Genomic DNA, 22,833 nt, shown 5'->3' on the forward strand with positions numbered 1-22,833 from the left:
ATGCTCACCTACAACAGAAAGCAGATTCATCAGCCTGAACCCAATCTTAGCTTGCCCTATATAGCAAATCAAAGATAAAGCAAACATTTTTCAGTATTAGTTTCAGTGTCTAAAAAATTAGGAAAATAATTACAACTAGGAATAATTCCAGTGCATTGTTGTTTTGTTAGTGTTTTTTCTCTGTCTTATATCACTGTGTCCTCTAATCAACTATTTTCTATTGCATTGATGTAGCCCAAAATGCGCTGAGTTGATGGTGGCACTGCCACCAGTGGAAGACCATTCCACTACAAGGGAAATCATGCTTGAAGAGCTGGAAAGTCCTGGGGATGTTTTCCATCTGAAATTCCATTTTTATTTTCTTTCATGAAACCTTATAGAGCCAGTCAGTAATGTGTAAGGTAGGACTTCCTGTTCTCCCTGTATTCCAACTTCATGTTCCATTGCTACTCAGTAGTACTACAGAGAAATTTTTCTGAGCAGGAAGAAGGGTGAAAACCTTGCCAATCTGTTAGAGTAAGAAAGAAATTCTAGAACAGTGTGTTGCTGTAGTTAAATGGTGTGTGGCTTCTAGTGATGAAATTACACATGGGTGAATTTTTTCTTTAAAATGTTTTGTAAGTCAGTCATAGATTCCAGTACAATGTTGTTTGGGTTTAGTTCAGATTGTTTTCAGTTATTGAAAGTAATTTTGCAGGGAAAAAAGGTTTAACTAAAAATACTCACCTTGATTTTTGTGTTATGTGTTAAAGACTGTGATGAAAGATAAAGGATAAGGGTAAATTAAATCTTTTCCTGTATATGTGGTTGTCATTTGCATCAATAAGCTCCATATACCTACGGATTCAAGTTCCACCCTGAGATGCATACATGGGTATAAAAGTTTGTCACTGGTTCATCATGAGCTTGGACCAAAATTCATGAACGTTATTGGAAAGACTGTCACCAAGTTGGTTTTGGATTGGGTCCAGCATGTATATTTTTAAAATTTGTATCTCTCACTGTTTTAAGTCTTGGTATCTCTGCATATCATGGAGTTTGGTTGCTTTGTGATTTTTATTATTTATTTTTGCCAGCTCATATCCTGTTGCACATTTGGTGGGACTTCCACGGCAAATAGGCCCTAGGGAGAAGTCTTGTAGCCTTCCATGAAAAATTTAACACAGGTGTTTTAATGAAAATCTGGCAAAACAAACTGCAGTTTGAAATATCTGATTTTCTGAACCCTGGCAAAAGACCACAGAACCTAGCAATAAATACTGATCCCGCACCCAGATTACCAGTCGTCAGCTGCTGTATCTGTCTCTGTAGTAGTTCCTGCCTCACAGCACGCGAGAAGCAATGTATTAGTTTAGCCCTAATGAAACCAGTGAAATATGTCTTTCACTGAAAGCTGTAGTAAGTTTACATCACATTTGCCAAGAGCATGTACACTAAAAATTACTGTGAATCAGTTAACTTGTGCCAACATGTTACTTTGTGATAAGTTGTTGTGAACCAATTTTCTGATCTTCTGTATCTGTGAATATTATGCTGAATTTAACTTGACTTTAGATGGTTATATTTGAGATGAGGGAATTCAGTCTCTTGCTGTTTGTTATTAGCTATTGGACCTTGAATGAGATCAGAGCTCCATTCTGCTAGTGGTAGTGCAGCCAGAGGCTTGGGGTGTTATTTCAGTAACTTCATCATTATGATTTAAAGAACTGAGTTAAAATTAAAAAAAAGTTGAGACTGATTACAGTGCTGGTAGGGAACTTACAATAAACTGTTTTTTAGAGATGAAAGAGGGGCGGAATACAGACAGTCTTACAGGACAAAGTGTCCAGTGGACAAAGCTGGTCCATTCCCTACATTGCATTTTGTCTCAAGAGTAGTTGTCTGTTCAGGGTGGATTTCATGATACCAGCTGATTTCCAGTTAGTTCAAGTATTTGAAAGCAATGACATTAAAATAGATTTTTTTCCCGTTTGTCTCTCTCTCTCAAAAACTTTGTAACTTTTATTCAAGTTCTGCAAGAGGTCTGAAAGTCATCTGTGCTTCTCTGACACCGTGAGAATTAAAGTTGTTGAAGCAAAATTGGTAGTGTAAAGGGAAGCATGAAAACTTGTGTAATTTGAGATATAAGTGATTTTTTTTTTCTTTGCCTTTTTTTTATTCTTGGTTAAGAAATTTACTTGTTTAAGAAATGAATTTGTATAAGAAAAGACACATATTAGTAATGTTGGAAGTAAAACATGTTTTCTTAATACACTGGTAGAATTATTCAAGATCAGTTGACCCTTCTGTAAATATGGCCTTAAGGACAGGAGGACCTTTGGTTTTATTGCTGTACAAATGCAATTTGCATAAGTTCAAATTGCCCAGGTCCGATTTTCAAACCAAACTAACTTTTTAACAGCATTTCAAACTTTATAGTTGCATTGGATTGGTGCTTATATTTGGGGTCCCTATTTTTTACATTGCTGTTTGGAATTATTAGCTCTGTTCATATTTTCTGTGAAAGATACAATTGAGCATGACCAAATCTTCCTGTGGCTAAAATTCTATATTTTATAGGATACTAGAGAGAGTGACTTTCTTCCAGCCTCTTGATCAGAAGACGGGAGAATTTAACTTCATCAAAGCAGGGCATTTAGAAATAGATGACTTAAAACTTTTCTTTTTTCTTTTTCTTTTTTTTTTTTAAAATACATAACTGCTGTAATTCTAACAAAGTGCAGAAGAGTGCTCTTCATGCATGAAAATATGGCTCTCAAGTGAGAGTCCACTTGGGTTTTTTTTTGTTTTAGTACTGGGAAAAAAAAAAATCTAAAATTATTTTTGAGGCTACAGAAAGGCTTACTCCTCAACAGTAGCAGGAGATGCTTTTCTTCCAGCTGGACAGTGTACTGATCAGTCAGTCATGTCTCAGCTTAGGAATGAGGAGGATTGTCCTCCTTGACCAGAAGAACAGGGTTGAGGATCTGCAGAGCACCTTGCAGTGTCTGACACTGCTTCCTGCCTCAGTGCAAGGCACTGGTCAGCATTCCTACAATGGTGATTCACTCTGGGTTACACATTTGGTAAAGCTTCAGCTGTTCTTTAAATTAAGCGAGACATTCTCATTTTTGAGAGATCTAACAATAACAGCCTACCAGATTCCTGAGAATAATAGCAGTGACCAACTGTGCAGGTCAGAGGAGCTGTGAGTGTGCATTTGTGAGGACTTTGGCTCTCCTTTGAGAATTTCAGACAGGAGCTTCTATTAAAGTGCAAAGTATTGTTATTATCTTTGTCCTTTATACATATTTAAATAGTACATGATAATCATCTCTGTGAACTCTTAACTATTCATAAAGGTGGCTGTCAGTAAGAGGCCTGAACCTGTACTCCAGATCCAAATACTTAAAATGATAGATCATGTTGTAACCTTCTGAGAATTATTCATAACCTTTGTGTAGGAGGAGTTTCCTTTAAAAAGATAGGCTTTGTAGATGATTAGTGGGGGATTTAATTGTTCTGTTGGGATAATGATATCCAAGGATGGTGGAGAAACTTTACCAACCAGAAGTCCTCTTTGGAGATTTACCCGAGGGAAGAGCGAGAGGCAGGGAAGATGAAAAGTGGTTGAACCCTTTACCTTCATCCTGCCTCGTGTAGCATCTGATTGTATGGCACAGGGAGTCCCTATAACTACCTCCAGGTTACAGCTTCAGGTACCTATGTGCCCCTCCTCTCCCCCCCGAAAAGTGGTCAAAGAAGTATATGAAATGAAAGCTGGATAACGACATGGTTTCCCTGAACCATGAAAGTTTTGAGAACTTCATACTGGTATATTTTGTAGCTTGGTAGTCAGAGCAACTACCTAGTTAGCACAGAAATTCAGGTTGGAGTCTCCAGGTTGAAGGTAATAGAACAGACATTTTAAAACATTAACTTCCCAGTCTCCAGGGATGACTTCTTGGGCTGCTGGACGTTCTTTGGCCACTTTTTCTGCTCTTTGACTTTAATCAGAATTTACTGGGTCTAAAAAACCATGCAAACACACCTTCTCACTAAAAATTTAATTAGAAGTAGCATGCACTGACAATCTGTGCAAGAAGTGTCTAGTCTTGTCCTGCTGCTTATCAACTGTGAGCTTAAAGCCACATGCTTCTTGGTGTGCAGCAATCCAACGTAGACAAACACCAACAGCCTCATGTGGAAGGGACAGAGCAGAGGCCAGAAATACGGGCAGCACCTTTCCTTCTGTAAGTACATCATGCAGGACTGTGGGGTCTCTGGACGTTTACCCAAGGGTTTGCCAGAGCGAGAGCATTGCCTGCTTTCACGCGCGGCTGCATCCCCTTTGGTGCTCAGCAGGCCTTGCCAGTACAGGAAAGAGCAGTCTGTGCTTCCATGCACCAACGGGCTTGCGTCCTTCCCGGAGAATTTCATTCATGCTGATTGAGGGAGATACTGTACTCTTTCCTTTAGTTTATTTTACCCTCTTGGTATGCAGAGTATTCTTTGTTAATCTTCCTTATTTATTTAAATGTTAATTGGTCCTTGTTAATTTGGTTTTCTGTGCTGAAAGCCAAGGTCAACAATGAGTCCTTCCATGTTAGCTCTTAGTGTGATTACAAGGTAGTGTAATGTGTCTTGGAAAAAAGTAGTAAGAAGCCTTCCCCCTGTTTTTAATGTAACCTTTGTGTTAGGTAGAGGTTTGGAGGTTGAAAGAGAGAGAGAAAATGTATGTTCAACGCAGACTGAAGGGTCTTATTGATTGAAAGGGACTGTTAAATTAAAAGACAGTTGTTTTGAAAGCAAAATATCACTTGACCCCAAAGAGACAGGCAATTGTGGCCCTAGGGTTAGGTATAATAACAACACTGGTTTTGGTATGGGTATGCTAACAGTAGACCTGAAAAACAGATTTTTTTTTTTTTTCCTTTCACTTCACTGTTTGTATATGCAACTTTCAAACTGCTGCTTTTGTTACTCCAAGAGCAATCTCTTCTGAGAACACCCTTCTTTTTGGCTGGAATGGCCATTTTATGAGATAAAAGTAAGATTATTTTTTTTTTCTAAACCAGATTCTGTTCCATGGGGCAAAACAAACAGAGCTATCATAACACTTTAAATAGTAATCAAATATGTTTTTCTGTTTGCATTCAAAAGGGTGGAAAGGTAACTTGACAAGATGAAAGAAGGAACCAGATTTGTGTATCCCCCCTTTCCCCAGTAACAGGTATAGAGTTTTAGAAAAGACTTCAAGGCAAAAAGAAAAAAGCATAGAATATACTGTTATGGTGTTATTTTTGTCTTTCATTTTTATGACAACTTATTTGTACTTAAAGAAATCTTTCCAAAGAGTTAAGAAGCATCATTAAATAAAGACTGTGAAATGTGCAATATGGCTTATTTATTTAAATGTTAATTGGTCCAACGAACACTTCTAATTAGCTCTATATTTGCTTAGCAAAAAGTTTTACAAATTCCAATTGTGAAAAGCAGCTATTTTGAGCTGGTAAGCATGTTGCAGAATCAGCTATGATTTTTCTATAGTTCTCAGCCCTTGAAGGCACAATTTAATTTTTCATGTATGCATACTAGCAACGGTAAACACTTGCGAGTGTAAAGAACCTTCTTTAATTAGCTGCACAACAATTAAAGGATTCACAAACTAAATTGAACCCTGTCTCTGTGCTTACTAGCTGAATTCTACCACCTGTCACAACAGCACTTTGTTCAATCTGTTATGCAAAATCATTATAGCAATATAGCTGAGGAAAAAAAAAGAGAAAACAGCAATTATTTCTTACTTTTCTCTTGAATGGGTTATTTTGGGTTATACTGATGTCAGGTTCATTGAAGCTAACCTTTTGAAATCTGTAACAGCATAATACTTATATGGCAGGCTTAGAATAGCTGGAAGAATATTTTGTTTTACCCTTTTAAGAGCAAGTGAGGCACATCCTTAAAGTACGGTACTTTCTCTGATCATTTGGAGGAAAAAAAAAACACCCAAACTGTGCTAACTCCTGCAGCAGCCTGTTATTTCTCTTTGTCAGACAAAAAAACCCTGACCAACATCTAATAGTACAACATACTCTTTTATTATTAAAGCTTGTAAACCAACATGAAAACTAGTTTTAAAAAACTGGTTTCCTAGAGTGGGGAAGAGATGCACATTTAGTTTACCTGTTCTGGCTTCTGACATTTGTGATTACTCTTCAACTCCTAAAAATATAATAGCACATACATACAAAACTTGAAAATACTGGACTTATTTATGTGCTAACTTACTTTTTCCAGAAGTGGTTGAAAATGAGGAAGTTTTGTATCTTTACAGAAGAGCCTCATCTCTCATTTCGGTTGCACCCATTCTCCTAAGTGAGCACAAAGGGCTAGATGCACAAAGGCATTGGAAGTCCCAATTTTCACCCCAGCTGATAGGAGTCAAGCTCCTACTGCATCTGGAGACCTGGGTTGGGGTGTACCAAACTGCAGGCGTCATTTAACCCACTCTGTTTCTCGGCAGGGCGGTGGCCCACTTAGCCTCCCTGTTCAGTAGTCTTCCTATTGATTTTGTGTTGAATATAATTGGAGGGCATAGGCAGAAGCTTGAAACTCGTTTGCAGCAGTGTGAGAGGCCAACTGCTGGAGGAGGGTTACTGCTGGGCAGGAGGTGGGCATGGGGCAAGAAGGGTGAGGGCCCACAGCAGTGCCTTTGGTTACCTGCCCAGCTGCTCCCGACTCCAGCTTCTTGCAGGGAGCAATCAGCTGCACCTCAGTGCTCCGACACGTGTTTCTGATGCCAGTTAAAATTCCCAGTGAAACCAGTAGCAGGTTTTCGCTGTGTAAGGAGTATGAGACTGCACTTAGTGAGGAAGACCTGTTTATGTTTCTCTTTATTCCGCTGTGACAGCTGACAGGAATGTGCGCATCCCTGCCAGCTTTCATGCAGGAGAGGTACAGGTACGTTTTGTGCATACGCTCACCATAGCTGAGGAGCTGAAAGTTAAGCTGCCTGCTGACAGTTTCCTGAAATCATATCAATAACATATTGTTAGCTCTTGTGATTGAAGCTAAAAGAGTCTGCTGTTGGATAAAGGATACATGATATGGGCATTTCATAAGCTAGGGATATAAATGAATAACTCTGCTCATTCACAGTTCTTACATTTTTTACAGTATAATTTTTATACTATTGTCATTTTACAATATTTTTGGAAAATCCAGAAAGAGAACAAAGAAGGCCTTTAGAAACAGTGATTTTTTTTCTTTTTGTAGAAAAAGTCACTAGGAAAATAAAAGTCAACAACCAAAAATTGAGAAAGGACTTCTTTTTCGTGACTTTAAAAAAAAATAAAAAAGGAAACTACAAGGAAGCCTGATACTTTGATTAAATATGACTTAAATTCTTAGATAATTTTGCACTGAAGTATGTGAAGCCACAATTTGCTATATACATTTCCTTCTTGCTTTCTCACATCAAATAAGAATAGTTGGTCTATTCAGAAGTAGAAAGTGAAGGAGATGAAAATCCTTTTAATGAGAGAGAGACGATCTCTGTAAGCGTAGGCGCAAGGTGCTGGAAATCAGTACAACAGAAAAATGAGTTTCTGCTTGAGCAACTGAAGCAATACAGAGGTTTCGTGTGGGAACTGCTGAATGCTCTTGGCTTTGGGGCTTTTGGTGTTTGGTCCTGTACAATGAGGAGCACTTTGATGTCCTATTGCAAGTAGTGGAAGCCCACTCACCACCTCCTGTGGCTGGGTCCTTGAAACTGAACTACCAAGTCTTTCCCCCTCCTTTTGTCTGGCTTACTATTTCTCTGAAATTATCTAGATTCACACTGGTTTGCAGCAATATAAACGAAGATCGAGTGAAGTTTTACATGAGCTGGAGAAAGTGAACACAAACTGCTCATTTGCACAGACTGTTCAAGGGACCTGAAATCGTTTAACTGAGAGTTAGTTATGTTTATTTGCATGTTGTATCGCGAACTCTTGCAGTAGAGCACTCCCTGTTAGTCCCTGATCCTTCTGATAACAACTCTCAGCTGCTCTCAGCTTGCCATGGGACTGAAGCCTCTAGGGATCCTGTCAGTCACTTGAAGGAGTTTGGTCAGAGCTGTTCGTGGCCAGAGCTGGCTGTTAAGGATATATTACAGTTAGCAGAGTCCATCTCCCAACTGACTTTGCAACCGTAATTGAACTTGCCAGGGTCTGTCATCCTCTGATTGCATTTATCAGACTTTCTTTGTCAGCTTTGTTGCCACTCACCTATCAATGACGATAGGTTGTCTTTTCAGCCAAGGGCCCACAATGTTGCAATTAACATCAAAATTATTTAAAGGATTTTTATCCTGCAGATAGCTTTGAAATGTTATTGTATTTTTATAGCATTCGTCCTCCCCTGTACTCATCTATCTGCTATGTGTCTGCCAAGTTTTCAGTGCCCTTTTTATTAATGATCAAAGCTATTATGCCCAGATAAAACAGGGGTGCCCAAACAGCAATCAGTGCTCAGCTTGTTTGGATCCTGAAGGTCATGCTGCCATTGTATTTAAACATATGTACTGTTTTGCCATAATCAGTGCTTGCATCTATGCTTCCTTCGCTATATGCACTACCTAGCCATTCCCTTTCCTGTATTTGATCTTGCAGCGCAATGGTGGGAGGAGAGTCTCTGTTCACCTCACTGCATTCAAGAGTACTGCAAAGATGTGACCCTTTTCTATGGTCACTTGTGTGACATCATTGTTATTTCCTTGGTTTAATCGCAGAACTGTTATGACTGTTTTGTACCATCGTTCAGAGGAAAAGGCAGGGTTATGGTGAGGCAGAACGATCTCACTCCGACAGGTAGAGATAATTTTAAAAGCTACTGGGAAAATACAAGAAAATACTCCCAAGTCAGCTACTTTTAGTATAGACATTCCTGTTTGGGGTTGTCTTCCTGCTTAAGAAGCCATCCGAAAGAACAGTGTGATTAGTAGTACTGGAGATGTATTTTTTTGCTTCTCTAAAATGACAGTCTGAAAAAGAGCATGTTTTCTGAATATTTTCTGACCTTGGGGTAGATACGATTACAGCAGTTGCAAAATCAAGCTGTCGGTGTCTTAGCTGTGCACAGTGACTGCTAACCACACCCTTTTAAGTCTAAACCACTTATCTCAGTGTGGAAGCATCATAGGAGGTACGAGGTGGCTTCTAGAGTTACCAGCTCTACTCTTCTGTTCATGACAGTGATCAATTAATAAAGTTAAATGACAACAGCAGTAATATATCATATCAGTAAAAGTGTGCATAGACCAGAACACCAAAGGATAAAGGAGATTTGTGTTTTTTAGTGTTTCATTTTTCTTGAGTGATAATTAAGTATTTTTTTCTATTCTTAGTCTAAGTTTGTGTTGTGTTTCCTCATCTATCTTTTTCCACTTCATTCTGCAAGGAGTTTGCTGTTTCTACTTTTTTGGAGAGCACAAACGCAAGGAGCATTCTGAGCAATGTTTGCTCTATTTTTCCCACATCCACCTGCCTCCCAGCATCCTTGACCCTTTCAGTTGTGTCTTTTACTCTGTCTCATTCCACTGAAACCGAGGCTGTCTCAACATTATACCTTTCCTGGAAATTAGTGTTAAAAATAATTCATTGAGGCCACTTGTATTTAAGAATCACTATGACCCTCTAAATTATGTCTTCTCTTTTGCCACCAAGTCCATGTGTTATAGGGAGAGGAAAAATAAATCAGTTGGGTTGAGGGAAGAAAGGAGAGAAGACAGAAATTGGAGGTAGAAGGGATTAACAGCCAAGAATCTTAGTTATTAAAAACCAAAATAGCACGCTCTAATATTTTAATAAAAAAATTTTATACTGATAGGTCTGTCATGAGTTAAAAAAAACAGTCTTCAGCAGTCAATTATATTTAATAAAAGAAAGCTATCTGGCATACTGGACTAAGCAATGGGAGTCAAGAGTTCTGGACTCTGTTCCTGGCTTCTTCACAGAGGATAAGCCATCTATTTAAGTCAAGATACATGGTGAGCTTTTTCCTAAATGAGATGTGGAAATGATCAGTTAGGGATACTCATTTATACAGTGTTGAAATTCTGAAAAATTCAGTCCCTTTCAGGCCTTGGAAGCTCTTTGGGTGCACTGGTATTGGGCAAGTTACTTCTGAGTTTCTAACTGCATTGCAATTACATTGCATTAAGATATTGGCTATTTTTGTGCCCAGCAAAGAAGCATGCAGAAAATGTCTTCCCCTCCTCTCTCGTTGTGTTGATCACAGTTTGCTTTGAAGACCCATGATACTGGGGTGCTTTACAGAATACTGGGGTATGACCTGGTGGGAATTACTGCCGGGCATGTTTCAGCAGCATGCTGGGGGAAGAGAAGGAGCTTAACTCTTCCCAGATATGTAGTGTGGCCCTTTATACTTTTCATGTGCGTGGGGACTTTTTTAATGTTGGTTTCTCTTAAATACACTGACCTTGAGGAATGGAGTAATTTATCTTTTCATTATCTATATATCCTTTCCTCTCCTTTGTTCCCAGTTCGATGTCATTAGAAGTAAAATAAAGGCAGTTGTATTATATATGTACTCTGAGAGTATATGCTGTCACATATGCTCTCTTTCATATTCAACAGGTTATGCAAGGTTTAATGTATTAATCTTTCTTTTTCCTTTTGACCAGCATTAAACCATTTACTTAGGCACAGAATTTCTGCGCTGATATCATCACAGGTAGCCCGTATGTTCAGTGATGCATTGTTTTGTCTACTGTCTAACTCAATAGTATGCAATTTGGAGCATCCTTAATTATCCTACAAACAATTTTGTGATAATGAAACCAAATATGGTGTAGACTTGGCTGACATCTCTGTGATATTATTTGGCATACCACATATTTCTGTTTCAAATATAAATTGGTTACTGCTTTTTTAAAATATGCACTCTATTAATTAAACCTATACTTGAGACATCTTTTTTACCCCCTAAAGCTGTTATAAGTATTCTCTTTTTCCTTGTTCTGTATGCAGATAGGGTTGGGTATGGACTCTCTAATTTGACAGAAAATAGGCTAAGCTTGTGGTCTTTGTTAAGTCCTAAAACTACAGTTGAGTGTGCAGTGTCTTTCCATATAACTAGGTCTTTTGTTCCACTAGAGAAAATTACTTAATTTGTTAGAGAGCTTTTTTTTTTTAAAGGTTTAACTGTAACAGTCTTTACCTAATAGACCTGGGATTGCAGGGAGGTGATTAATGTGAATTAAAGGATCTCTGTGACATAGGACTAAAGGACAGAATTACTTTGTTGTTGTTTTTTTTGGCAATCCCACGTGCAATTTCATTTCTCCCCAAACCAGATTTCCAGCATTTTGCATAAAGTTAAAGAAAAAGTCTAATTGGACCATATACTTCTTTTTGAAACTCTCTTTATTCAGGGATGTTCTATTTATGCATTTTCACTGGGAATGTGTGTCTTTGTCCCTTGAAATCCATCTATTTATTGCAGTGACACCTACTGCTGAGAGAGCTGATCCGCAACAGGATCGGTTACTGTTAAACTTGGCCAACAAGCAGTTCGTGACTCAACCAGCAGATGTTTCTGTGGCTCAGGTCAAAGGGAACTTATGGACTCGGGTTTTTTTTCCTTTACTCCTAGCATTAAGTGCCAGGAAAGTCAACACTAGGTACAGGCAGTTGACCCGACCAGTAGCAGGAGGAACTGAACTAGGGCCCTGAGGATCTGCAAAGACCAAAGCATTAGTCTGTTGAGCCACTGTGCTGGCTACAGTCCAATAGTTTCAGACAACTGACTATCTGATTGCATGCCTGGATTTTAGTAATGATTTTACATACTTATTTGATAATTTGTATCCAAGCTTGTGCTTCTGACAGGTGCCCTTATGAACAAAATCTCGCTGGGCTATCACATATGAATATTCCACAATCAATCATATTTTGATCTTTGGGACATAGGTACATTTGACGTTATATTTAGTTGTGCACAAAATCTAAGTCTAAGCCTTTGTGAAATGAAAATAAAATCATCAACCCAGCATTACAGTTTTGGATTTAAATTGTTTCTAACTATGATTTGAGTTCTTGGTCTTAACTCTTGCTTGATCTCTTTGTGATTGGTATAGAGGGCCTGATCCTCCTGCCTCACCCAGCTGAACTGCACTGCCTTTTATTTGGAACTTGCCTGTGTGAAGAATGGAGGATTAATAGGGTCAACATTATGTATATTTTAATATTATATAATGAGTTAGACTATTACAGACTTCCAGGGCAGTACAGTGTCCTCACGTGAGAGCAGAAGATTCAGAGCCCGTTTCATGCTGTAAAAATGACAAAAAATGAAACTATAAATATGCTTTGCAAAGTCTTCCAGGCATTTTATTATTTTATTTGTACTGTGTAATACTAAAGTGGATCGTTAAAAGCTTAATTTTAAGGTTTCTTCAATCTGACGTGGATGTCAGATTAATTAAAGTGAATGATCAGATAGGAGCTACAGGAGATTGATCAAATTGGAGAGAGTTTAATCAGTTGTATACATTCCAAATTACATGAAAATAACAAATTTACTTTTAAAAATGCTGTTTCTAAAGTAACAGAAGCTTTAGTTTAATGAAGCATTCCACAAATCAGACTCCTATTTGAATTTTGGTATCACTCTTATCTTTACTTTTGTCATCAGGAGAACACTAGGGAAAAAAAAAAGTAAAACGAGAATCAATGCATATAAGCTAAAAAATAATGATCCCAGGTGCAACCAGTGCCTTGAAAAAAAGCAGGATTTTTTTTTTTTTTAATCTACTGAACTTTCAGTACCAATTATTTATCTTTCTCTTCTTTGGATCTGACTTCTTAAGTATATGCAAGTGAAATAGAATAAATAAGGAGGAAAACAGATTTTGCTAAGTCACATGCAAAGTAGCAATAAATCAAACAGCTTGTCTGCATTCTTCTAATCTTTCTATTCTAATCTGTGAGTGAGATTTATAAATGACCTCTCCTCTCCTCTCTGCTCGTCTTCCTAGATTGTGATCACAAACAGTTCACAGTCCTCCACTCCATGGGTGCTACCAACCAAAGACTGTTCTGGTGATTTATCTTCTACTGATCAGTTATCAGTCCAAAATGCTGTGCTAGCTAGAAAGTACCCTACGGATGTAACAGGTATTTTAGAAAGCACCTGTCTCAGTCCAGAACGAAAGCAGTACAGCCTCAGCAAACAATTTTCTGTCTCTAACGAGTTTTGAAACTTCAAAATCCCGCTGCTAACCCTTCTTTAAGACATAAAAACTGTTGTGGAATGAGTTGGCTCTGTTGTTACTAAAGGAGTACTTTGTTTTGGAATCAATAAGCAGCTTGTTTAAATATCAGCACTACAAAGCAGCTACAGTTTTGTCAAATGCCTTCCCTGCTCCCCCCTGCGTGGTCTCGCGGCGCCTGGGTGCTGGAAGATGGGTGTTCGCATGAGGCTCCAGCCCCGACCCTGTGTGCCTGGCCAGGATGCGGGAGGGCGTCAGCTCAGGATCACCCAGTACTTTCTACATACTGTGTTCGAGTGGTGCCTCACCCCAGTTTTTAATTGTTAGAAGCTACATATGCTTTGCAATAACCACAAAACTTCTATGTGGCAAAGTGACTAATAGTAATAACAAATTACCAAGTTGGCCTTAATATTTAGGTAAAAACAGATAGGACACATTATCTGTAGGCTTTTTTTTTTTTTTTTTTTTTAAAGGCATTCTGTTACACTCCAGAAATCATCTATTTCCCTAATATATTATACCCCAAGGAGCAGGACACCTACTTAACCAACAAACACCACCACCCCCCGCCCCCACCCCCCCAAAAAAAACCCAACCTCCAATGAACTCAGTGCAGTTATTTGAATTTACAGAAGTAAAATGAGGATAGAATCTGGCCTAATGTTTATTTCATTTTATCAGATTGGATAATGTTGTCCTGGTGGCATTAAATACAGCTGATCTCTCCCCTCCCCTTCCGTGCACACATGTTTTTGTTAAAATTTAACTATTTACATCTATGTCTCTTAGTATTCCCTACAAATCAGTCAAAGAAGAGTAGGTCATCTGTCCTGCCCTACTGTTTATATATTAATCATTTGGCAAATAAACTGCTCAGTATCCTACCCACCTCAGTAATATTTGTGATGTAATTTGTTTGGATGCCCAAATGTCACCAGCGTTGATTGTAAGAGATGAAAAAAATGTACTTGCTCAGCACACCAAGCTCTGGGCTAAAATGTAAGCATGAAATCTCTGGTTTATTTTTGTAATAATGTTTACAGCTGTTTAATGACCCTGAAAGGGTTCAGTAGTCTGGTGTTCTGTATTTCTTAACAGGAGTGTATTATGCTTATAACAGCCTTAGTTAAACTGTTTCAGCTACAACAATAAGGACAATATTTAATAAAAATTCAATATATATTCTGAAGTTTCTCAGCAATACCTGTTTATGAGTTGCTAAGATCTGAAGCAGTCTGTATTGGAGTATTTAGAATTTGTCAATGGATCGCAAGATAATGTAGATATATGTGAATTTTTCTAGCTGGAAAGATAAATACCAGGTCTATATTCTGAAAGCATAAGTAACAGTGTGTGTAACTAACTGCTCAGAGGATCAGGGCCAGAGCGAGCTTGTCACTTAAACACGTGAGCTTGTAAAGCATTACTTTGCTTACTGAACTGTAAATCTTTTAACTAACCTAATCTAAGCTATAATAACAGCACAACAGTGTTTTTAAAATGACTGTTTTCTCTACAGCAGTGAAGAGGGAAATGCTTTAGTGTGTGTGTCCAGTAGCAATGAACAGGTGTAAATAAGAGCTGAATTTGGTCCATCTGTTTGCAAAGGTAACAGGTGTGTTTATGCACATATGTGTATGTATACAGATATGCGTGTCTGCATATGTTTACATGTGCGTTTACATATGTTTATATTTAAACTTTTTTATTCTATTTGCCATCCTTTTTTTGCCTCTGTTTCCAGCAAAAGGAAGCCAAGCATCTCATATTACATTAATGTAGCTGTGATGACAGGCATTTCTGGTGTCATAATTGGTTTTAAATTCCAGTAATCCATTTCAAATAGTTAAATAAAATCTGTGTGTTCAATTGAAATGGCTAAAGTCAGAACTTTCGTTATTGATATCACAGGAAATAGTCTTGAGGGCAAAAATGTGAGTGAAATCAAAATAACTGTTAGTAGCATCAAAGGGACTTGAATGTCTCACTGTACCTTCATGTGGGAGATGAGAGAGTATTTTTATAATATATGTATCCAGTTGTGAATTTCATAAGCTGAGTACCCTCCTCATAGAAATAGGAAACTACACACCCGACACAGTAAATAGCTGTCCTCTGATGGTTCGTTTGCTTCTTACTGAGGGACCCCTGCTGCCCTGCCCTGTGCAGTATAAACCAAGCTGGTCTGTAGCCTGTGCATACCCAGCTGGGTGAGGTTTGGGCTTTCTGGCTGGAATGACTGGCTTGGGCAAGGGCAGAGGGTTTGTTTAGGTTATGAAGGGCAGCCCGTGAACAACTCCTGATACCAACATGTTCTGTACAGTGCCATGCCTTGGGGGACGCTGTCTTTACAAAACATTTGAGATAATTAAAGGTCAAAAATTTACTACATAAATTTCAACAGACATATTTTGAATTTCTTAACAATCTCAGATTTGATGTGCAGTTGATTTTGTAATCATATGTTAACTACAGAGAACATTGTGCTTCTGTTCCCAGTGCAAGTGATGGCAAAACGTTCTGTGTTTTCCTTATAAGAGAGATCAGAATCATGAAAATAAAGTAATAGACTATATATTTAAAAATTGAAAGCTAGACATTTTCCCTCCCATGAAGCATCACAGCACCACTTAGAAACTTGACATTTCCAGATTTTTTTATTTTTGAATACCTGGTATTTTGGTTTGGGGAGGCAAGAAGGGCAGGTCATAATGAAGAAAAATGTTGTGAAAAATATTTATTTTGTCAAAACCCCTGAAATTACAAACTGGTAATCTGTTAAAAGGTAAATTTCAGTGAAGTCCATTCAGGTGGGGTTTTTTAGTGTTTTTAGCATTTGGTTGTTGGGGCAGAATGGATACAGTAACATTGCACTTCAGGCCAGTCTGAGGGGGACAGTTGTGTCTATAGAGAAATCCAAGGTGCACCCCTGCACCTCTTGGGTGTTGTGGAGAGCAGCCAGACCCTGAGAGAGGGTCCTATCTGATGGGAAGAGGCTGTGCAATGACTACCATGACACCAAGGTGGGGGACCTTGAACTGCAAGGCCTGAAGCAAGAGACTTATGGGGGAATGAAAGCCCCTTACCCTACCTGGTGTAACCCTGTCTGGTCACAGATCTAGACAGGGATGATGGATAAAGAGGGAGAGAATGAAATTGCTAATTTTTTTAGAGAAATTAGGCAAATTAGATTGGGTTATTTAATTCATACTGGAATGATGGATGAGGATGAGTTTTATTTCTGTCTTGCATGTGGATACAAGATGAGATTTTGGTAGGTTTTGCTGTGATGGCCTGAAGAATACTGAGAGTCTGACTTACATGAAGAGCTGAACAGTATCAGGGTCCCTGTGTTCCTAAATGCAGTAACTGGGAATTGCAGGAGAAATGTCACATAGCAGTACTTTGAATGCTGTGGTTATACTTTGCAATGAAACCAGGCAGGAGTGAGGAAAAGAGGCAATTCAGAGCCAGAAACAGGAATAGGACTATGACAAGCTGGGGCAGGTGAGGGTGGGAATACAGTTTAAGTGGAAAAACTGTAGCATCTTGAGATTGCAGTAGCTGGATCCTAGAAACTGAACAGCTGATCAGAGTGTGCAGCATTCAGAGGTGGTTATTTCTCACTAAGCAGAGGCTTTGTTGACCTTTCTGCATATTTCATCAAAAATGTGTAAAATTTCCAATGCCAAAAGATCAACGTGTGCGCGTCACGCTCCCCAGACTTGGTCCAAAACTATTAGTTTTTAAATGAAAAATTATGGGTTTGGTCTTCCTCTTGATTTTTTTTTTTGACTCATCCTATCTATATTCTACATTATATGTGTCTGTACGTTTGTGCGAGACAGAAAATAGCAAAAAAATTTTTGAAAAAATTATCATGTTCCAACTACAACTGCTGTTATTACTTTCTTAAAGTTATCTTTGAAAGAGAGCCACAGAATAACTTAAAATCTTAACCACAACTCCCTCTCCCCTCCCCAATCCAAATAACCATACGTTTGAACTGATGCTTAGGGTTAAACATCAGAATTAATAAACTCCACTGGGATCTGTCAGCATTTCCAAACTTCGGTAGAGCATAAAATGCTAAAATTAACTACCCAAACCTTCCTGAGCATGTAAAGGCACCAGTTCCCATTGAGGTCAACTGAATGAATGAAAGTTAGACTGTGTTTTTCAAGCTGTTATAGAATAATGACAATTCACAAAGACTTTTCTAAACCCTCTTCAATATATGTATGTGTCTGTACATGCAATGCATTTCTTGAATTTTTATGTTCTTGTTTGTCAACATCCCTTATTTAAGCATGGTGAAGAGAAATAACACCTGTGGTATTGTGGAATCCAGACAGAGAGAGTAGATTCTGGTTTTGGGGGTTTTCTTGGGTTGTTTTTTGGGGGGTTATTTGGGTTGGTTTTTTTTCAGAAGTGCATAAGCAGATACTCAAAATCTCTTCCAACTACAACTCTCAGATGTTTAGCTAATCCTTTTGAACGTGAAATTTGGTTTGTTTCAAAAGTTAAGCAAACTTTCAATTTTTTTAAAAAAAATTGTTTGTATGTACCAATGTTTTGAATGTCTGTGGTCTGCTGCACAGAAAACTTGCATAGAAACCAACAATTTTATTTGTTTGCTACATGGCCTTGGGTGAACACCTGGTTTGACTGTGTTCCCCTACCTTTGGAAATCAGACACTGAAAGCTAAACTTAGGTATAAGCCTTTTCCTTTTCTTGATACCATTAATATTTTTGTGAATAATAACTTTGACAGCATGTAAGTAATGGGTCTCCAACATGAAATCTGAATCTGAGCACTGTTAAACTTTGAAAAAGATCTGGTTTACCTCTGAGCAAAATTTTGTAGCTCACGTTCCTCTTTAATACACATGAATATACGCTTCCCCGTTTACTTCTTACGAGATCTGCATTGTTTCACAACCTCAATCATCCTGTTGAGAACCAAACAGGTCTCCTCTTGGAGATCACCCGTGCTTTTTTTTTAGGCCCTGATCCTGCAAATACTTAAGCATGTGTGGAACTTTGCTTACAAGAGTCATCCTTTTGAAGTCTACTGGACTACTCCCATAAGCACAATTATATGCATTTTAAGTATGTGCCAGATTTGGGCCTCAAATTGTCTAGTAAGTGGACACTATGAAGCTGTGTGAGGAATGGTGTCCTGTAGCCTTTGTAGAAGGCATAGCCAGTAAGTGCTTTTGGCTAAAGCCAAACAGGAAGTTGACCAAATTAATAATTTAATAAACATATAGAATTCAGTAGTTTCATTAGTGAATAAAGTGTCAAATCACTCCACTGAACAAGACAGGTCTTAATTATCTTGTAGTATAACCTTATAGCATCATATAGCTTGAGAGTTATTAATGTAAAACTTTATATTTTAAGTAGAATTTTATAGATACATTATTTCTGTATAGGGTAGAGAAGTGGCAAGGATAGAAGATTATTGTGGACAATTATGCAGACCAGAACAGAGCACTTGTGTTTAACAAACAGCTTTGAATTCTAATTTTCTGCAATATACATAGTGTAGGTACAATTTGTAGTCATTACTGTGTATTAGGAAAGTTATTAAAATTCTTAAACTTTTTGAGGCTTTCCACAGCACCTTCCCCAGATTTTAATTGGGTTTATCTAGTTCCATAAGAGAGCTCTTTAAAACAAATCAAAGTGCCTTAAATCACATGTTTTACCCATCGAAGGACAGAGATATTCCTTCTATAATCTGGCAAGTTTTCCTAAGAACTGAAATCTGAAGGTTCTCAACGATGAATTAAAAGACTTGGCAGAAGATAATTTATGTGCCTTTTGATGGGCTCAGTTTCAAAATGACAAAATAACAATGTTTTGTAACAGAAGGGTTAAATCTTAATCTCAGAGGTTTACAAAGCTGCTAGTCGCAGTCTCCTTAAAATTTAATATACCTCGTTAATGCTTACTTGCAAACACTGAAGGATTTTTATGATTATAATCATGTGTTACAGCACCTAGTACTGTTTCTAAGCAGCATACTAATCAGCTTAATGAGATATTACTGCACTTTTTGTTGACTAAAGCAAAATCCCTTTTATTGTTCTAAAGCTTGTCCTTTACTTTATTTTTTCCCAAAACATTATCTTGTTTTATTGTACACCAGTAAATATCATACCATCGTTTTTTTGTCAAATCATAAAACTATCTTTCTCATTGTAGAATGTGTAATATATTGAATATGGTTAATGGAACTGAAAGTTACAAATGGATTTCTGTTTTTGTTTTTGTTTTTGTTTTTCCCCCCTGGCTTTTCTAATGGAAATGGGAGAGATGCATAACAGTCCTTTTTCCATAGATTTAGAAATGTAAACAGGTGCAATTTCACAAGAAGAAAGACAAGGGAGGTAGTAAAAGCCTTTGCCCCTTCCGTAATAATTAGATTTTGAAATTGTAGCATATTTTAAGATAGTAATTAATGGTTATTGGTAAACATGCAGAATGATGAAAGCACATGTATGATCAAAATTGTGTAGCACAGTTGGCATTTAATACACTTTTTATTGTTTTTACACTAATTCCTTTGCATTATTATGAGTAGGTAAAACATAAAATGCAAATTGTACGTCAGTGATTCAATGCTTGTAACTCTTTCACAGTCTAAATCTAAAATATCTTCTGATTTTCAGAGATGGAGGAAGCTAGTTTGTGCCTTGGTGTTTCTTCAGCTGTGCCAGAAGCTGACGCCCATCTCAACAGCACCATACTCAATGGGCAGTATTCAATGAGCCAGAAGCTGCACCAGATCACTTCCCAGCTCAGCCATGCCTTCCCGGAGCTCCAGAACAGGCAGAATCCAGAGGAGAAGGCGACAGCGCCGCTAGAAGACAAAAGCCACATGTCCATAGCAAACCAGCCCATCAGCAGTCAGATGGCACTGTTGGCAAACCAGCTCAATAGAGAGGTTGATACCAGTTTGAATGGGCGTGTGGACCTGCAGCAGTTCTTAAACGGACAAAACCTAGGGATTATGTCCCAGATGAGCGATATAGAGGATGATGCCAGGAAAAACAGAAAGTACCCATGCCCTCTCTGTGGGAAACGCTTTCGATTTAACAGCATCCTGTCTCTACACATGCGAACTCATACTGGAGAGAAACCATTTAAGTGTCCATACTGTGACCATAGAGCAGCTCAGAAAGGCAACCTGAAGATACACCTGCGTACTCATAAGCTTGGAAACCTTGGCAAAGGTCGTGGAAGAGTCCGAGAAGAAAACAGACTTTTACATGAGCTAGAGGAGAGAGCAATTCTTCGGGACAAACAGATGAAGAGCAGCCTCTTGCAGCCACGACCTGATGTGAAAGCACAACAGCACACCCAGCCTATGCCTCTCGCAAACTGTAACTTGTCTGTGCCAGCTAATCACAGCACACCTGATATTGCAAACCCTGTTCCCTCTCCAAAGCCAGTCAGCGTCCAGGAAGAAGTTGTCGCTCAGACAGCTGGGTTCAGATGCACGTTTTGCAAAGGCAAGTTTAAGAAGCGAGAAGAGCTTGACAGGCACATAAGGATCCTGCACAAGCCTTACAAGTGTACCCTGTGTGACTTTGCTGCCTCACAGGAGGAGGAGCTGATTAGCCATGTGGAGAAGGCTCACATAACTGCAGAGTCAGCACAGGGCCAGGGCTCCAACGGGAATGGGGAGCAATCCACCAACGAGTTTCGTTGTGAGGTGTGTGGCCAAGTGTTTAGCCAAGCCTGGTTCCTAAAAGGCCACATGAGAAAGCACAAGGATTCCTTTGAACACTGCTGTCAGATCTGCGGGAGGCGATTCAAAGAGCCTTGGTTTCTTAAAAACCACATGAAAGTTCACCTGAATAAGTTATCTGTAAAGAACAAATCTCCTAATGATCCCGAAGTACCTGTCTCCATCAGCAGCATGTCCCAGGAAGCTCATGCAAACTTATATTCAAGATATCTGTCATGTTTGCAGAGTGGGTTTCTTCCTCCTGACAAAGCAAGTTTAAGTGAACAAAATCAAATCTATAACAAAGGAGATATACCCATGAAAGAGAAAGAAGTCTTGGGGAAGCTCCTTTCACCCATTTCTGGCATTGGCCACAGTATTGCTGAAGGGGATAAGCATTCTTTATTGGGCTGTCTCAATCTGGTGCCTCCTCTGAAATCCAGCTGTATAGAAAGGTTACAAGCTGCCGCCAAAGCAGCAGAGATGGATCCAGTAAACAGCTATCAGGCCTGGCAGCTTATGGCAAGGGGAATGGCCATGGAACATGGCTTTTTGTCTAAAGAGCAGCAGATACAGCGCAGCCATGAAGACACTTTGGCAAATGCTGGAGTTATGTTTGATAAGGAGAAGCGGGAGTATGTGTTAGTAGGAGCAGATGGCTCTAAGCAGAAAATGCCTGCTGATTTGGTTCACAGCACTAAAATGGGCAATCAGAGAGACTTGCCAAACAAACTAGACCCTTTAGAAGGCAGTAGAGATTTTTTGTCACATGGTATGAACCAGGGACTCGATTACAACTTACAAAGTCATGGAAATGTAAAAGAAAAGCCAACTGAATGCCCAGACTGCGGAAGGGTTTTTAGAACATACCATCAAGTGGTTGTTCACTCCAGGGTCCACAAAAGAGACAGGAAAGGAGAAGATGAAATAATTCAAGGTAGTCTTGATGAGCGACGTGGGTCTGGAAGTGATCAAGAGTCTCAGTCTGTCAGCAGGTCGACAACACCAGGGTCCTCTAACATAACTGAAGAAAGCGGAGTAGGTGGGGGTCTCTCACAGACGGGGAGTGCCCAGGAGGACAGTCCACATCCTTCCTCACCCTCCTCTTCAGGTATGATACCTTCTTCTTCCCTCTCTGCACTGAAAGCTTCATAGCTATATTTGAAATCACAGCAGCAAAGTAGTTTATTCATTCTCTTGTTAGGTTGTTTCCTAGCAGTCCTCAGGGATGTAGTGTTATATGCCAGAACATCTGTGTTTGGGTTCCCGCAATGCCTTCGAGGTTAATTCTCGGCTCACCCTTTTTTCCCCTCCAAGGGCAGGTTTTCTAGCCTTTCAGCTGTCACCTCTGCCACCCCACGCTCCGCCACGGCAGCAGCGTACAGGGTCTGTACAGTCACCAATAGCAATGTTGCTTCCAGGGCCTCTCCCTCTAGGTTTTGGAAGGTGTTTTATTTTCCTCTTCTTTTATTCATGGTGTCTCTCTTGCAGATCTTTCCATGTCCTCCATGTAAAAGGGTGAGGAAAGATGCCTTCTTTGAGCTGTAGTTCAAAGAAATAGGATTAATAAACAGAGTGTTGGCTAACCTCTCTGATTGCCCTTATTCCCACAACCATATCAATTACTTAGCTGAGATATATACTTGTACCTGGCCACTGGACTGATTAAAAAGAGATTCAGAAATACAAATTACTAACTTTTTGACAATCTTTTAACTTATGTGCACATTTTAACATGTATGAAGCCTTCTGCTTAATTCACATCTATTTGAAAGTACAAGAAAAATAGAAATTGGACTGAAACATTTTAATTGCATTGTATGTCATGTT

General features: G+C 38.9%; 1 protein-coding gene across 10 annotated transcripts in view; it reads left to right on the forward strand.

Moving 5' to 3' along the window:
• The window catches only part of ZNF536 (zinc finger protein 536), a 352,860-nt gene that overhangs the window by 141,697 nt on the left and 188,330 nt on the right, over nucleotides 1-22,833 (forward strand). For all 10 annotated transcript variants that reach the window (XM_074881579.1, XM_074881572.1, XM_074881573.1 and 7 more), the window contains one exon: nucleotides 19,943-22,114. In XM_074881579.1, the coding sequence (XP_074737680.1) occupies nucleotides 19,945-22,114 (2,170 nt within the window). In that variant the 5' untranslated portion in view covers nucleotides 19,943-19,944. The remainder of the gene's footprint in view (nucleotides 1-19,942; nucleotides 22,115-22,833) is intronic.

The sequence above is a fragment of the Strix uralensis genome, chromosome 12, assembly GCF_047716275.1.
Source record: "Strix uralensis isolate ZFMK-TIS-50842 chromosome 12, bStrUra1, whole genome shotgun sequence".
Lineage (NCBI taxonomy): Eukaryota > Metazoa > Chordata > Aves > Strigiformes > Strigidae > Strix > Strix uralensis.